This window comes from Ceratosolen solmsi, unplaced genomic scaffold, assembly GCF_000503995.2.
Source record: "Ceratosolen solmsi marchali unplaced genomic scaffold, CerSol_1.0 scaffold63, whole genome shotgun sequence".
NCBI classification, from domain to species: domain Eukaryota; kingdom Metazoa; phylum Arthropoda; class Insecta; order Hymenoptera; family Agaonidae; genus Ceratosolen; species Ceratosolen solmsi.
In genome coordinates, this window is record NW_011948437.1 from 2222945 (window position 1) to 2239034 (window position 16090).

General features: G+C 28.1%; 1 protein-coding gene across 1 annotated transcript; it reads right to left on the bottom strand.

Annotated features, from left to right (window-relative positions):
• Window positions 1-2144: 2144 nt before the first annotated feature.
• On the bottom strand, window positions 2145-14497 carry LOC105365296 (J domain-containing protein DDB_G0295729). The gene is made up of 19 exons (XM_011503412.1): window positions 13886-14497; window positions 13357-13526; window positions 13081-13284; window positions 12862-13001; window positions 12599-12786; window positions 12387-12517; window positions 12159-12299; window positions 11753-12074; window positions 11616-11676; window positions 11334-11525; window positions 10902-11066; window positions 10533-10672; window positions 9924-10358; window positions 8441-9475; window positions 7547-7630; window positions 7030-7321; window positions 6022-6434; window positions 4802-5216; window positions 2145-2739 (listed from the first exon to the last, which is right to left on the bottom strand). The coding sequence occupies exons 1-19, from the start codon at window positions 14228-14230 to the stop codon at window positions 2501-2503; spliced, it is 5112 nt and encodes a 1703-aa protein (XP_011501714.1). The 5' UTR covers window positions 14231-14497; the 3' UTR covers window positions 2145-2500.
• Between the last annotated feature and the right edge of the window lie 1593 nt (window positions 14498-16090).

Genomic DNA, 16090 nt, shown 5'->3' on the forward strand with positions numbered 1-16090 from the left:
AAACCCTTTACATATTTTATTATTTCTGTACAAAAAATTATTGATAGTTTTTAATTATTTGCGTTATATAGAAAAAATATATTCACATATAAAAGTTGTGTTTCTTATAAAGTTTTTATTTAAAGTTTATTAAAATCACATGTTTCTTAAGTCTCCTGGATAAGTTTTACCCCATTATATGTGGTTTATCTCAACCAACGTTTTAGATTACATTAATTCGAATAGATTTTTCAAATCATAAAATAATTAAAAAATAGAGGGCAGTATTTATTAAATAAAAAATTAAAGACAGGCAATTTTTAATTTTTGACGAAATGTATCTTTCTGTAGGAAAAGCTATGCTATAATACAGTTTTATTTCCTAAGAGCTATAATGAAATGCCAACAACGAATCACCCATGCCTTATTCATAATTATAAAGCTTTTTAAAGCCAAAAACGCTTTTTTCAGTCCACAAGGAATTCATAATTCTTTTTTTCTTTTTTTAACGAAAAATGTACAAATTTAAAAATTTAAACGTATGTGTCTGTATGCATTTATATGTTTTTACACACATACACACACGCCCTAACGTACAGGCACACGCGCACACAAAATGTTAATATATACATAACTAAAAATTACTTAAAACTATGTAATTTTTTGTATTTTGAAATTGTTTGTATAAGTCTTTCATTATTTATTTTGTTAACATCTTATTAGTCTTGTGATCAATGATGTGAGATGTTTAATTCATTTTTAAAATTAAAAATAATACCGCAAATTATACTATTTAATATTTTCTCTATCTACTTTGTAAAAAAAATATACAATTTTGCTTCGAAAATAAAATAAAGATGAATTGATTTTCTCCATAGTTTACTTTTCAAAGCTAATTTAATTGTTAATATTTTAAAATAATAAAATGAATTTTATAATAAAAATAAAACAATATTTTTATCATTATAAAAAAATTAATATCATCATTTTTATTAAAATATATCATAATAAAGATTTTTTCTTTCATTAAATAAAAAATTTAGATTATATTGTATAAACGCATGAAAATAAAATATAAAAAACGCTTCCGATTTTATTAGCTATAATTTAATATTTTTCTTTTTCTAAATAATGTTTGATTACGGGCATGTGTACATGTGCGTACACATTATACCTACATGAATATATGTACTTGCAATAATTAGTCATTGTAGGAACCATTATTCGTTACCCACGAATCGACAACATGCACATTATAGAGAACATTTTTGAAAAAAAAACAGCTAACTAATCCCTAAAATGTTCTCTTATTAATTGTTATTGTATGTTATAAATAATATTTTTCACAAAGCTCCAATCATTTTATCATTCAAATTGACGAATTATGTACATAGATCGCATGTTATGTTCCAGTTTCAATTTCATGCTCAATACGATTTCAAAACGTTCATATACATATACGACATAATATGAAATAATGAATATATGTTATTATAGGAATAATCCTTTCGAATTCTTCATCGCATAAGATAAAATAGAATACTTATTCCTTATTCATAGTTAGTTATAATCATGCATGTAGCTATCATTTCAGAATGAGAAAGACATGTTTACTTTCATGAATATATATATATATATATATATATTCATTGTAAAAACATGGTATTTTCTGATATTGTCGGAATCAAAATATTCTCAATGAAAAAAAAACTACATCGTGGCTCGAAACAAATAAATTTTTTTAAAATGTATCGACAATCATCGGCATCATCATGTCATCATCGGCGCCGTCATATTATTATCAGCATCGTCATGTCAACATCATCATGGTCGTGGTCGTGGTCGTGGTCGTGGTCGTGGTCGTGGTCGTAGTCGTGGTCGTTATCACCATCAGCACCTCTACCATTACCATCATCGCTACCACCGTTACCACTACCACCACCATCACTCCCAATATATATCATTACCTTCACCCTTATCATCATCTCTATCGCAAATATTAAAATATCTTATATCATTTAATTACAACAAACATAAAAAGCAAATAAGAAACTGAACCATAAGTATTAATTATTTCCTTTTACATGTATCTTTATCTCTTATGGTAAATAGCAGTTTACATATAAAAGTACGAGCTAGAGAGAGTGAGGGAGAGAGTGTGAGAGAGAGAGAGAGAGAGGCGGAGGGATGAAATAAGGAGGAAAAGAGACTAAGCTGAGCAAGTATTTTGAAAATTACAATCACATACTCTTTTATTACAACGAATTCAATGCTGTATTCACAAGAAATACCGTGCAATGTATTTACCAAAGACACGGTAGTTCTTAGAAGAATCATCCTTATGCATTATGTTAAGTAAAATAATAATAATAATAATAATAATAATAATAATAATAATAAACATTATAATAAAAGAGCATAACGACAAAATACAGGACAGTTGACGCTCGCTCGCTTGTGTGTATCGGGTGCGTGTGCATGTATAGGTGCATTTGTTAAGTGTTTGGTCTGGCGGTGATTTTTATATGGCTGCAACCGCGGCAGCAGCCGTCGTTGCAGCAGAGGCTGCCGGCGCCGTCGACGTCACCGAGGACGAGGACTTCTTTTTGAGAACGATGTCCTTGATGTTGAGATTGACCTTTTCCTTACGTGGTGGAGGTACTGATTGGAAACAGAATCGCTTGAAGGCTTCGAGTTCGCGCTCAGCATCGTCCATCTCGCCGTCCTCAAGGTCTATATCTTTGGGCGTGAATACGCTCTCTGGAAAAAACACCGACTCAATGTACCCGCCCTTTTACTTAACCCCGTCATTCGAGAGAACAAGCAATCACGGACCATCGCTCATTCCTTAAAATCATTTACAAATTTAACGCTTTAGGTGAACTGTACGATTGTGGACTTTTCTTTCTATCCTTTTATTGAAATTATGTTCCAATTTAATCGCAATACTGTGTGTGCTCATTTCACCAGCGATTAATTAGTTCAGCTTTCATTTACTTATAAACCGTAGATGTTACTTCTCAGAATAATCGCATACTGCTAATAGAGTATTTATTGAAGTTATTAATACAATTGAATATGAATCTTTTTTATAAATCTCTGCGGATATACAATTTCAATTGAGTATGGTTGCCGATTATAAAATAACCATATTTAGTTCCTAAATAAAAATGTTATTGTAATAACGCTATTTAAAGTAGCTTTGGATCAAGTAGTGAAGTGAATATCAATGCTAATTAATTGAAAAGCTAGATAGGGCCAATCTATTAAAACGCGATTAAATTAGCCTAACATCAAAATTGTTCTTATTGAAATACAAAATTTTCCAATTTCTGCTAAATATATACTGCATTAAATATTTAAAAGACGGAGCATTGTGGTCCATTGAATTCCTTTACTAGAAGATTAAATAAAAGAAAATAAAGTGAGAGAGTGTAGAATATCAAGGAAGGAACGCACGCACGCACGCACGCAGGACACGCGCTCGCGCGCGCATACATACACACACACACACACACACACACACACACACACACACACACACAAAGAGACACATCTGTCGCACATTTGTCACAAATGCTGCAAAAGAGAACCCAAAAGATCATTTCTATTTTAAACCCACAACTAATCACGGCGAGCTGAGCTTTGCAAAAAGAGAAACTCCATAAAACATATAAAAATTGATTTTACTATTTTTTTCTTTTAACCTTCAGCTACGTATTATTATTTACCACATTTTTATATCGGTCTTACACGAGTAGAATGTTTTTCTCAATTCAATTTAAGATTGAAAGTTTTAATGCATACTTCACAAATAATTAATTTATTAATTTATATAAATTACAAAATTCCTTTGAAAAACTGTGTATAAAAAAGGGTTAAATTACGTTGTACAATATTTGATTAATTAAACACAAAAATACATGATAGAATACGACTAATTGAATGAATTAAAACTCCATAATTTTTTAATTCTTAATCTTATAAATATTGAGAAGAAAATTATATTTGATTTCAGGATGCGTTTTCATTTATAGAATAATTATTATTAATAGTTTAAAAATACTTTTCTTTATTACAAACATATTTACATATTTTCATAATCAATTTGAAAAGAATAATTACGGAATCAACAGCATAAAAACGCTAATTCACCTTTAATAATCAGCTCTTAATTATTTTTATATTTTCTAAAAAGCTTATCTTAGAATAATAATTGTCTTTTTCCTTCAGCTTTATTTTTAACTTTATCATTAAATAATACTTGCAATAAATTCCTAAGTTGTAATATCACATGAAATTCATTTAAATAACAAAAAATATATAGTAATCTATCAATGTGCGAAAGATTGAGCTATGATAAAAAACTTCAAAGTTGAAGACTTAAGATGGCTTCCTGATTCTTTTCTTATATTCGCTATTTATTTATATATTATATTTTATCAAGATAATACTATATGTTTATTTTATTAAATTATTGACAAATTAATTGTAATTTTATATTTGAACAAATATACTTTTTACATTGATAATCATCAAATTATTTTATACAGCGAAATAAAGTAAGTATGTTGTGTAATAGAGGAATTGTTTAAAAGTAAATGTAATTTGCAAAAATATATTCAAAAGACAATGTTAGTTTGATAATAAAATATATTGCTGGTGGGGCATTATTCAATACCCAATTTGCTTTTTACAAATTGATAAAAAACAACAAAAAAATAAATTAAAATTATAATCTTAAATTAAGGAAATATTCAAAAAGCCATCTTTTAACAATGTTTGAAGGATTTTTTTTATAAATATTAATATTCTTTCTCACCAACGAGGTTCCAGTCATCGCCACATTGTCGCACTCCATTTCCTCGCTTCTTCTTCTTACGACTCTTGGCACTTGCATTTCCATACAAACTGTTTCCCTTTGACTCCTCAAAATATTGTTGTTGCTGATTATTGTTAAATGGATCAGTGTTCCTAATTTTTGTCAGCGTTACACTCGTACCCTTTAAGTTAATTCCATTTTCGGGAATATTTGGCGACTGACCGTTCGTCACCTTGCTAATTTGGATACTAGAGAGACCATTATTGAAAAGTGTTGCAGATGTTCTATCGTGATCAGGTTGTTGAGATAATCTTCTACGTAATTCTGCGAGATCAGATGATAATTGAATTCCAGTAGAGCTTTTTACAGTGCTTGATAATTCGCTGTTATTCATGAAACTGTTGTTACCGTTGACCTAAAATGTCGATTAAAAGTTAAATCTTTTATTAATTTATTTATTATTTTTTTCAAAATATAATTTATTTTCTCTTAAAGTTTTCAAACTTGAATCAAAATAGCTTTACGGACTTATTATGTTGACAAAAAAAATGTCTTTTTATTAAATATGCAAATTTTCCATGTAAACAAATATCAAAATTATTCTAAAATGTATTAGATTGTTTTAAAAAATAAAGTTATATTTTAAATATAAAAAAGTTATATCAACGGAATTCGTCTTACTTATAAGTAAAGTTCAAATGTATGAAAAATTTAATTTTAACACTAGATTGAATTTATTTATTAATCGATGATTATTGGTTATGGAAAAATTAATTTGAATAAAAAATTTTTATGAATGTCAATTTTAAATAAAAATAAAATCTTAAAGAAAATTAATAAAATTTATATAAATCATTTAATCAAAATGCTTTATGACTTCATTTCATTAATAAATATTTTTATTCAGATACCAATTTAGGTATAAAAATTTGAAAGTAACTATTAGAATTATTAAAGTTTATCAAATTATTTGGTAATTTGATAGTAAAAATAAAAAATATAATATTGCTTTGTATTTTCAATTTTTACTACATATTTTTAGATTTATTATATTCGTAAAATTTATTAAAAAATTGTTATCACTAATTATTCACTAAATATATTATTCAATAAGTACTATATAAACGTACTTGAATTACTTGCTTACATTAAACAAACGAAAAGATATTATCAACTAGTATTGTTATAGTTTGGAAATATAAAGGTAGTTATAATCACACCTTAACAGAATCATTTGTTGTGGTACTTCCTTTGACTATAAAATCAGGTTTCGGTGGTGGCTGCAAACCTGCGTTGATAGCCTGTTGAAGAGCCGGACTTCGAATCGTTACCATGCCGTTCTCTGCGACTTTAATGATTGCTGCTTGCTGTGTACTAGGCTCTATTTTTGGAGGTGGTGGTCCAAATGCTGGGTTTCTTATCGTCACCATATTTGTCGAAGGGTTGTGAAGTATTCGCGCAGGTTCAACATTTAGGTAGTCGCTCGAATGCTGCTGCTGATGTTTGTTACTTTGTGATAAGTGAATGCCATTATTACTTTTTTCATTACCATTCATTAAAATTGGATTTTTATTTTTCTTTTTTTTCTTTTTTTTCGATGTTAATGACTGATTATTCGAGTCCTTCGATACATCTGAAAGCAATAAAAAGTACTTTTATGACGTATTCAGTAGGATAGACTCAAATATCGGTATTCAAATCAAATAAATTAAAAATTGCAATGTTTTAATTAGCTTTACTCAAGTAATTTTTAATTATTATAAATGTATTACAGTATGAGTAATGAATATAAAATTAAAAAATCTCACTTATATTAAATTTAAGCTTGTCTATTACATTAGATATCGTAAAATTTATCAATGGGTTATTATCGAATTATAAAAGCTGAAAAATAAATAGTGAGAACTGTATTCTGTAATATTGAAATTACATTCTATATCATACATCATTCTATAATTTTATGTAATATATGATATATATATATATATATATATATATATATATATATATATACATACACACACAAATAATGAAATAATGTATATTAAAATTATAAAAATAAAATAAATACATTAATTAATAATATAACTAATTTTTCGAATTTTACCGGTAAAAAATTAAGAAAAATGCGGAAAAAATGATTAAAACACTATTTAAAAATTTCAATCTTAGATTAAATCATTTCTTTATTAAATATATTGAATTTAGAAATAAAACAATTCATTTACCTTTATCTATATTTTTTGGTATTAAATCTTGTTTCAATCTTCCTGTATCAACGACAATTACATTTCCAGTACCTTGTGAACTTCCATAATTTGGTGTTTGGATACCACTCATTGGTGCAGCAATAATTGTAGTCTGTTTTGGTGAGTTGTTAGCAGGTTTTGGAGCAGTGGTCGATTTTAAAGGAAGAGGTTTTACTGGAGCATCGACTTTAGTGATGGTGATACCAGGAGGAAGTTTTAAATTTTCAATATTTATACTAGATGGTGTATTATTTGTTTCTTTGCAATAATTATTTAATGAAGTATCGACCTTTTCTCTTTTTTGATTTTGTATAACCTCGTTACTTTGTTTTTGTTTATTTGTTGTATTTTGAATTATTTTAGATAGCTTTTGATTATCAAGTTTTGCTAATACAACATTCTGATTACCATTATTAGAACTATTATTACATTTCCCTGCTTTTCCAGAATTGGTTGAAATGTTATTAATTTTTTTCTGATTTTTATTAATTTTAACATTTTTGTTATTGGAATTAGTATTAGTAGGTTGCTGATTTTGTTGCTGTTGTTTATTTGGAATGGTAGGCTGAGTCACAGTCATCTAAAAAACAAATAAAATTAATTTGATTGAAATAAATACCACACACACACGCGCGCGCGCACACACAAAATTTAATGTTTTCAAATATTTAGAATAAACATAATACATATTATGTTAAAATATTAAATTTTAATATAAAAATTGCAATTACTTATGAGTCATTCATTTGATATTGGCTATTCATTACTTGTATAATTATTTATAAACAAATAACGAGTTATAACAATTTTCACTGCAAATTGTACTTATAAAAATATGATGAAAACTTATGCATCAACTGTAATAGCTTGTAATTTATTAAATTATATAAATTAAATTATTACATAGAATTAAGCGAACTTATAAATATAATATATAATTCAATCTGCAATATCACAAGTGAACTTAACATTTTTTAAATATATACAACAGTATAAATAAATATATAATAGTATATTATAATTTAAGTCTGAAAAAGTATATCTATTTAAATCGTCACATATGTACTATTTTAAATCAATAAAATTCATTTATTTTAATTAAAATGTAATTTAATAAAATATGACTTTTTAACAATAAGATATATTCTTATCTGTTTAATGCTTAAGTTATATTATTTTAAAATAATTTTTATTTGTATAAATTTGAATAAACTAAGAATATAATTTATATTTCATATTTTATAATTTATATTTATGTAAACGAATTGTACATGAAAAAATTATTCAAATAAAAAATAGATTTAAATACCTTAGATAATTTTTTATGTATCATACTATTTTCTTGTTTATTAGAATTTTCATTTACGACAATTTTCATTATGTTTTCTTTATTTTCACTATTTCTCTTTTTATCCTTTTTAGATTGTATACTTTTAGTCTCAAGAATACTATTATTTTGTTGGTGGCGTGATTTAGATTCTTCTTGTTGTTTTCCAGTTTTAGATTTATCTTTATTTGCATGCTGATTTTTCGAGTTTTTCACTTCTTGCTTTTGGCTTTGCTCAGACTTTATATTACTATTACTATTACTATTACTATTACTATTACTATTACTATTACTATTACTATTATTAATATTATTACTATTGTTATTATTATAAGATCGAAATTTATTGGCAGTTTGTGGTTGCTGTTGATTACATGAATTATTATTACCCTTATTTTTCTTTTTTTTATACGAAGCTTGAGACTGTTTTTCTGCTGATGAATCTTTCGTTTGACCGTTAACTAAAGTAAATAAAACTCTATCTTCAGCCGGTGTTTGGCCCTTCAATGTGATCGTCACAGTTGGTTCAGCATTATTTGATTCCATAATTCTTTTAATTGTGACAATTTGAGATTGACTTTCTGAAGTTGATTGTTTACTCTCGAGCTCATTCTTCAGTGCTTCTTGTTTTTCCATTTCACGCCTTAATTTCTTCCTTTCTTTTTTAGTTAAATTACTCATATCTGTATTATTGGGAATAATTATTTGAGGAATAACTCCACGTTCATCTTTTTCAGGTGTTTTTATTTTTCCTATACTAGCAGTCTTTTTAATATTTTCCACCATCGTTGTCGATGTTGGTACTGATAATGACAACAATTTAATTTTATTATCATTTTTAACATTACTATTAGTTATTTCTATACTTTTCTTTTTAGGTATATTTCCTTGTTTTAAAATTGAAAATGATGATTGTGGTGTTGCAATAGTAGGAAGAATTGATACTTCCGGAAACTTTTGTTGTGGCACTGTCTTTTGAGAAGAGATTTGTTTTTGAGGATTTACTACAGTTATAGTCACCTCTGGAGTTTTCTTCTGAAGCTCTATTAATTTTAATTGTTCCTCCGCTTCCTTCTCTTTTTTCAATTTTTCTTCAAGCTATGATAAATTTAAAATTAATTGTGATTTTGATGTTCTGTATCCTTATATTTATTTTATTATTTTTTTAAACATATAAGTTAAGATTAATTATTCTGGAATACATAATATTAATTTTTTTTTTATTTATTAAATATTAATTTTTGTTTTTATGCATCAATGATTTAGTATGTATTTCTTATTTTTATATGAATTGTAGTATTTTAATCATTTTTTTTAAATTTTCTTAAAAGGAATTAATTTTTTTAGAAACGTATTGTGATAAAAACATAATACTCTTGATCGTTTTAAATTTATTACAATGGTATGTTAAATATATAAAAGTAGTTTGTTATAGTTTACAAATTTAATAATAGTTATATATCAAACTTCTAACTGTTGTGTTGAGTTTCAAATTTTCTAAATATTAATAATAATTTAGAATGTAAATATTGAAATATGTTATTACCTTTTTTTGTTTTTGCCGTGCTTTCTTTTCAGCTTTCTTTTTATCTTTTTTTCCATTTTGACTACCTTCGATGAATTCTACCGCAGCCTCAATAGACCAATGATCTTGTGCAGATTTCATTTCAACGATAGGTATGGCTGTATTAACAGTATTGATAGTTTTTGTAACGACAGTTGGTCGAGTATTGAAATTAGTTGAAACAGGTGTATTTGATCTTGACGCCGTATTAGGTAATGTAATTGCATCTACATTTGTTATTGTTGATGAGGTTGAAGATGATGATGATAAGGATGAAGAAGAAGATGACACTTCGACAGAACTTTTTGTATGAGGGTTGCAAGCTGCTATACATACTTTTGCTTTCTTTTTTGATAAAAGTTGTCTAAGCCTCTCACGCATCTCGTTATAATTCCGACTAACTGGAGCCACGGACGGCTAAAAATATGTATCGTGACAACATTATAGATAAAATGAAAAGTTGCTTTAAAATTATTCTAACGAGGTTACTTCAACATGACTTAATTAATAATCAGAATTAATTTGAAACAAAACAAATGTATTATTTAATAAAAGACAATATTAATCATGTAATATAATATAGATATTTACCACTCCATGTCCAAATACTTCACAGTAACAACAATCGCAGTGACGATTTGAATCCCTAGGAGTTGGACTATTTGTCGTTGAGCAAGAATCTTCATGGCTACTTCCAGAATCTGAACAATCACCATTTTCACCGGGGCTCACTAAAAATATGAATTACTATTTTTATCTTAATAATTAAACTATTCACTAAATTATTCATTTAATTTTAAATAATAAAAATAGCTCATATAGTACAATAATCTAAAATATTTAATAAAAAACTTATAAAGAAAATAATTTTTATATATCTTTGATATTTTGTACTATTTGGGGTAAATAATTTAAGTACATAAATAAATAAACACTAAAAAATAGATTAAAAGTAGTTACAATCACTGGTTGATAATCGTTTAATATGTTCGACTATATGCTGCTGTTTATGACAAGCTACTGCTGCTGATGGATGATTGTTATGACCTACATGTGTTCGATGAGGACCAGAGGATTTAATTACAGCATTGGATAAACTTCCGTGCAAATGAGAATGAGAAGAACCTGTGCAACATCGACAAAAAAATTCGACACACGATTTATGTCTTCCATGGACTCAAGATAACTTTCTTTGCAAATTTCATTTTTTATTGATGAATTTTATTACATATATTTTTTAAAATTTAAGATTCGATTTAGTTGTATGTAAGTGGTGAAATATGATAGGACTATAATGATGATAGATATTAATACTCTATATATCTTATACTTTATAAAATAGATTATTAATGTACTTACACCTGCCTTGATGATGATGACGATGCAAATGACCTTGATTGTGAGTTACATGTGGAGTTTGGGTGGTAGAATGTCTGGTTTGTGTTTGAGATGTCGAAGCCATCATAATTTTTGAAACTTTTTTTACAGGTTCTTTACAATTTTCTATGCTTGGTTTTAATAAAATGTATCGGGAAAGAGCAGGGCAATCAGTAGTAGATTCATTTCTTATTCCTTGCACTTGATCTAATAACCAATATTTTTTTTTATTTATTTTTAAATTTCTTATTTAACAATTAATGTAATTAAGTGAAATACTAAGAAGTAATTAATTACCTTTTGGATTTTCAATAGTACAATGATTTACTGTACCATTCTGCGAATTTTCTTGCTTGAGCTATTTTTAAAGAAAACAATTAAATTATATTGTTAAGTTAATCGAAAAAATATAATAAACATTATAATAAACATACACTAAAATTTGAATCAATAGTAGAATTATTGATATAACATTTGCAAGCTTGTTTTTGACATGAAACAGATTTATTAATGCCTTCTTTTACTGTCTTTTCTAAACAAGATGGATAACATTTTTTCTCCTTTACAATTATGGATTTCTTGTCTTCTTCTAATGTAGATGATAATGTTAATGCTTCTACTAAGTCTGCTAACCTCTGTTGAGGAGATTTTTTCCAATCATTAAACATGCTTTGTATTTCAACCGCATTTGGAAGTGAACAAGATCGAAGATCAGAGCTTTTATTTAAAATTTCTTCATTTTGTATAGAGCTATCACTTTAAAAAAAAAAATGTTTTGTAAATTTAACTAATATAATAAGCTTTCAGTAAATTGTTTTTTTATAAATAGAGTAATCTAACCTATCTTCCACTTCTTTCACAAATTCGATTTTATTATTTAAATTAACACCTGAAATTGATTGACCAACTTTCAGTCTAGTTTTAAACCGTTCAAAATCTTCTCGAACCTTTTTCATTACAGAACCAGTTACTTGTTCTGCGCTATAAAGCAATATTCATATAAAATTATTTAAATAAATATAATTTAAGGTAGGATTATATAAGTATCTAGGATTATAAATTTCGTACTTATACTTATCAATAAGTCGTTCGATTTCTGGGCATAAACTACCAATTTTTGTAATTTCATCATCAAATGCAAGGTAACGATGAACAAGATAATGATACTCTGAACCTTTTATTGGCAAATGTTTTCTTAACTATCCAATTAAAACGATTATTAATTAAAATAAATTCTATTTCATGTAAAAATCTTATATTTTATATGAAGATAATATTACCTGTCCAATAAATGGAGGCAAATTATTTTGTATCAAGGGGTCACTATAAACATAATTTTGATACAGACTCTTATTAATATATCCCCATGTCAAATTAACTTTACTAAAAAGTTCCTTTTGTAAAGGTTCTAGTAAATCAGAAATATGTACAGCCGTTGCTAATAATGCTTCATATCCATCTAATAACTCTGTTTAAATTAAAAATTATTTATTACTTTAAAAATATCAAAGTCTAAGAATTACTACTTTATTCAAGTATTTACTTGTTAAAAAAACTTCTGCCAGATTATCAATACTACGATCATACAGAAGAGTCAATAATTGAACTTTTACACCTATCACAAATTCTTGTGCTTGACCTACTAGCCACATAAATAAGTGATAAGGTACTCTATCACATAGCCTACAAATTAAATTATTTATATAGGAATATATGCAAAAATATTTTTTATTTTCATACATATAAAAATATAAGTACTTACAAAACCACAGACTCTCTAAGTTCAAAAAAGTTTTCTATTGAATCAAGACCTTGAGGTTGTTGAGGCAGTGATGAAGTAGGGGCATTCATAGAAAACCCAGATGTTTCCATGAACCAATTAAATGTATATCTTATGTATTGTCTTAAATCCATTCCAAGACCTCTTAATTTCATCATTTCTTGCAAGTCTTCTGCTGACAAATCTCTGTAATTTAATAGATACTTGAGATTAATATAAATTATTATTTTATTTTTTAACAAAATTATAATCAATGACCTTTTTTTCCATTTGCAGTCTTCACAGTTGCATAGATTGTCAGTGGTAGTACTGACAATATGGATCTTTTGTTTGTTTCCCATGGATATATTATTTTTATTACTTTTTACAATATCTTTGCTATTTAATATGACTTCTCCTGACAATCGATTGTCTTTAATCTCAACTTTCTAAAAATAAAATGTAAATAATCATAAGATAGATTGAAAATAAAAATTGTACATAAAATAAGTTATTTATAAAAATATGAATTGTATTTATTTATAAAAAATTATATTGATTACAATTTATAAAAGAAAGTTTTTAAGATGTTTATTCATTTACTTAATTACTACATGGGCAGCAATCAATATTCTATTTGTTATTACAGCTGATTGTTTCAATCCCAAAAAATAAAAACAATTGTACAATTACAAATACAACAGCAGAGCCAACGAACATTCTTCCTGCAAGCAGTTCAACCTCCTGGCAGCAGGGAGAACAAGCCTGGAGAAATCTGATTGCACAAAAGTCTACTGTCGATCCTTACCCCCTCAGAGAGCAGAGCTGATTCAGGCTCGGGACAAACATTGAGGAGTTGCTGCTCGGTCAGATCCTCCACTGGAGGAGGCGATGGTGGTGGTGGCGGCTTGAATTTTTGGACAACAGTAGCACTGACGGTCTCGATATCCTCGCTTCTCGACACATTATTTTCTAGCCCCTCGCTGGTACTGCCGTCTTTGTGCTCCTTTGTGAGTACGTCGCCCATGGTTGCGTTGCCGACTGTCTCGTACTCCGTGTCAGCAATTTCGTCGATTTCTTCCGGAGAGGTTGGGGGAAGAGGAGTGCTGACAGTAAGAAGCCTGCTCTCCGAATCTTGCCGCTTACTGTTCATTCTACGTGGACGCAAAGGTTAGCGAAGAAAAAGGAGGCGAGGAGCCCGGTGCGCGAAGCAAGCGATGCTCTCACTCTCTTCTACCTCCGCGCTCGCTTGACGTTGCGAGGGGTTAATTCCTCGAGGGAACGGCGACAACGAGATCGAGGGCGATGGCCTGACGGCAGCTCATACGCACCGTCGCGCATTAAGTTATCCACGTAATCGTCGCAAAGCTCGCGGACGATCAGTGGCACGACACATGCTATCAACAACCCAACTCACTCGCTCTCATGACTTCTTAAATATGGCGGCGGCCGCGATCAACACCGACGCGCACGCACACAATTCACTGTGAAGAAGAAAACCCTTGTGAGCGGGTGCGTGTTCATTTGAAGTACGCGAGAGATATATATGAGTTTTACTTATGTGAATGATTACAAGGTGAATTAATTGTTTATAAATTTTATGGAGCAACAATTAGCGCTCACATTTACTAGTCAAAATGTAGGATGAAAATCTGCCAAAACAGCGAGTATACGACTCTTGTCGCTGCTTAGATTATGCACGTATGCATGCGCGTTGTCGTTCATATTTTCATGAGCGCGTGAATGGCTACGTATATGCACATGCACTAGATACCTTTTAGAAAATAAGAAGAAAAAAGTAAATGTTAATTTTTACATTTAGTGCGCGCGAGCCTGTGTATGCGCGTGTGAAAGAGAAAGATAGACAAATAAATAGACTGATAGACAGATGCACAGACACACAGCAGATAAACAGCTAGATAGACGGATAGATAAACAGATAAACAGACAAGTAGATAGGTAGATAAATGGATAGATAGTTAATTAGATAGATAGATGGATAGATAGATAGATAGATATATAGATAGATAGATAGATAGGTATATGGATGGATAGATAGATAAATAGATAGATAAATGGATAAATGGATAGATAGGTGGGATAGATAGATGGATTGCTGGGTGTTGCTGTATATCGACAGGTAGATGAATAGATAGATAGAGCAAGACAGCAAGACAGCAAGAGAGAGAGAGAGAGAGAGACACACAGATAGAGAATAAATGATGAGACATACGGATTGATGTAGTAAAAAATAGACAAGTCGCGAGAAAAGAAATAATAGAAATGAAGTGGGCTACAATCCATATTCTTATATAACTAAAATCAAGTTAAAATTCATACGACTATATAGTAAAGCTAACGTTTTTTCCGCAAATTGATAACAAACAGTTTTATAATTTAAAAATAAGAAAATTACTAAAACAATTTCTGTGAAGTTACCAATGTAAGATGTCATATAACATCCAATTCTTTTGTTTTTGCAAATGATAATTTATAAAACAAAAAATGTTCTAAGAAATTTTTAAATAGTAGATGAAGCTTTATTGAAAGTTTGAATTTTACACAAGATTCATTTTTATATTTTACAGTTAAAGAAAATAATAGAATGAAATAGAAAGAGATTCATGAATGTTTACTAAAAATTCGTATAAATTCATGCAAGCATATTCCTACATTAATTTAATTCTGTTTGGCCTCATTAAATGCTAACGTACAGATATACAATTTAATGCAAAGAAGAAATACAAAAAATTTTTACCAGTAACATTTTTATAAAACTTATAATTCCATAATTTAATAAAGTTCAGAGAAGTTATTCATTACTTAACTAGTTCATTTATTTAATAGATTAACAATACTCTATTTTTAAAATAGTTTTTTAAGTTTAAAATTATAAATATTGTATTATACATATTTTGAAACACATTAATTATTATATAAAATTTTCAATATTATATTTGTTACTTTGATACAGACAATCGTATAGTCTTAAAAATAAAAATATCAAAATTAA